The sequence below is a fragment of the Penaeus monodon genome, chromosome 21 (assembly GCF_015228065.2).
Source record: "Penaeus monodon isolate SGIC_2016 chromosome 21, NSTDA_Pmon_1, whole genome shotgun sequence".
Classification (NCBI taxonomy): Eukaryota; Metazoa; Arthropoda; class Malacostraca; order Decapoda; family Penaeidae; genus Penaeus; species Penaeus monodon.
Genome location: NC_051406.1, coordinates 40,549,754 through 40,551,046, shown reverse-complemented (window position 1 = coordinate 40,551,046; position 1,293 = coordinate 40,549,754). Strand labels below are relative to the sequence as shown.

Below are 1,293 nucleotides of genomic sequence, written 5' to 3'. Positions count from 1 at the left end.
TGTTTTGGGACATATTAATTAACGGTGAGCTTTTCTTGCTGCTCTTTTTACTCTCTTCCTCATTTGCACTATCATCTTTTGGTGCGTTTTCCACAGGTTTTTCCTCGTCTTTGCTAGCTGCATCAGCTCCACTCTCAGCAACCTCTTCTTCGGGACTATCATCCTTTGAGGATATCTCCATCTCTCCTCTCCCACTCTCCTCCTCACTGGCACAGTCTTTGTTCTCCTTGTCTTCCTGTTCCATTTCGTCCTTGTCCGCATCATCCGTAGAGGTGGTGACCTCTGCCTGCTGGGTTGGCTCCTTGCTAATGAAGGCAGACAACAGCTTCCTCGTTTTCTCAACCGGTCTCTTCTTTGCTTCAGGTACGTCAATGTCATCGTCAACACTGGAACTCACCTCATCATCGGAGGTCATTTGGTAGCTGGAGAGAGAGCAATGTACGTATAAACGAGACTTAAGAGCCAGGACAAAATATAGAGATAAAGATACAGATAAAAAGGAAGAATATAAATTTTATCAGAGCCTCTAAAAACACTTATAACATGCATGTAAATCAAAATGCCATAAGAGTTTCATCTTACCTTGCCTGCTTTGCTTTCTTGCTCTCCTCTTTTTCCTTTTCACTCTTGGGAGGTCTTCCTCTCCCCCTCTTTTTCGTTGATTCAGTGGGAGTCACCCCTTGCTTTGACTTGTCTTTGGCGGCACTTCCGACTGACTTTGGTGTTTGCAACTTCCTCTCTGACACTGGGGTTTCGCTCATTGAGTTGTTTTCACTGCGAGGAGTCTTGGGCGAGTTCTGAGAGAGTTCAGATCCTGACAGTTTTCGTTTCTTCTGATTGGTGGGGCTTGAATTCTTCTGTGGGGTCTTGGAATCCAGGGGTGCAAAAGGCAGACGACCTAAGAATTAAGCAAGCATTAACGAATGTAAACCAAATGGTGGAAATCTAGTCAGCATAAGGTCATAACTTTCAGATGAAACATCAGTTTTGATGTGTACAAGTTCATCAAAGAACTTTTAAATCCAAAATAATGACACAAGCATATACTTCATACTCACTCTGCTTTAGTTTCTTCAAGGGTGGGCTTCCAAACCCCTTTCTTGCCCACCTCACCCACTGAAATGAAAGATGAGGATACTTAGAGTAAATACTTATTGGACTTAAATTAGTGGAAAAAAAAAAAATCAATACTGAATCTTAAAAGATTTTGGAACAAATGACAATGTGAGTACTAAAATTTCAAATATTTTAAAAACCTTTGGTAATAAAAAACAGGACCACCTCTGCGAACTT

At 41.6% G+C, this 1,293-nt stretch overlaps 1 protein-coding gene across 1 annotated transcript in view; it reads right to left on the bottom strand.

Annotated features, from left to right (window-relative positions):
- LOC119586493 (DNA ligase 1-like) overlaps positions 1 to 1,095 on the bottom strand; it is a gene marked incomplete at its 5' end in the record, with an annotated part of 2,189 nt that extends 1,094 nt beyond the window's left edge. The window contains 3 exon segments of the mRNA XM_037935232.1: positions 12 to 422; positions 583 to 898; positions 1,059 to 1,095. Of these exon segments, the coding sequence (XP_037791160.1) occupies positions 12 to 422; positions 583 to 898; positions 1,059 to 1,095 (764 nt within the window).
- Positions 1,096 to 1,293: the final 198 nt, after the last annotated feature.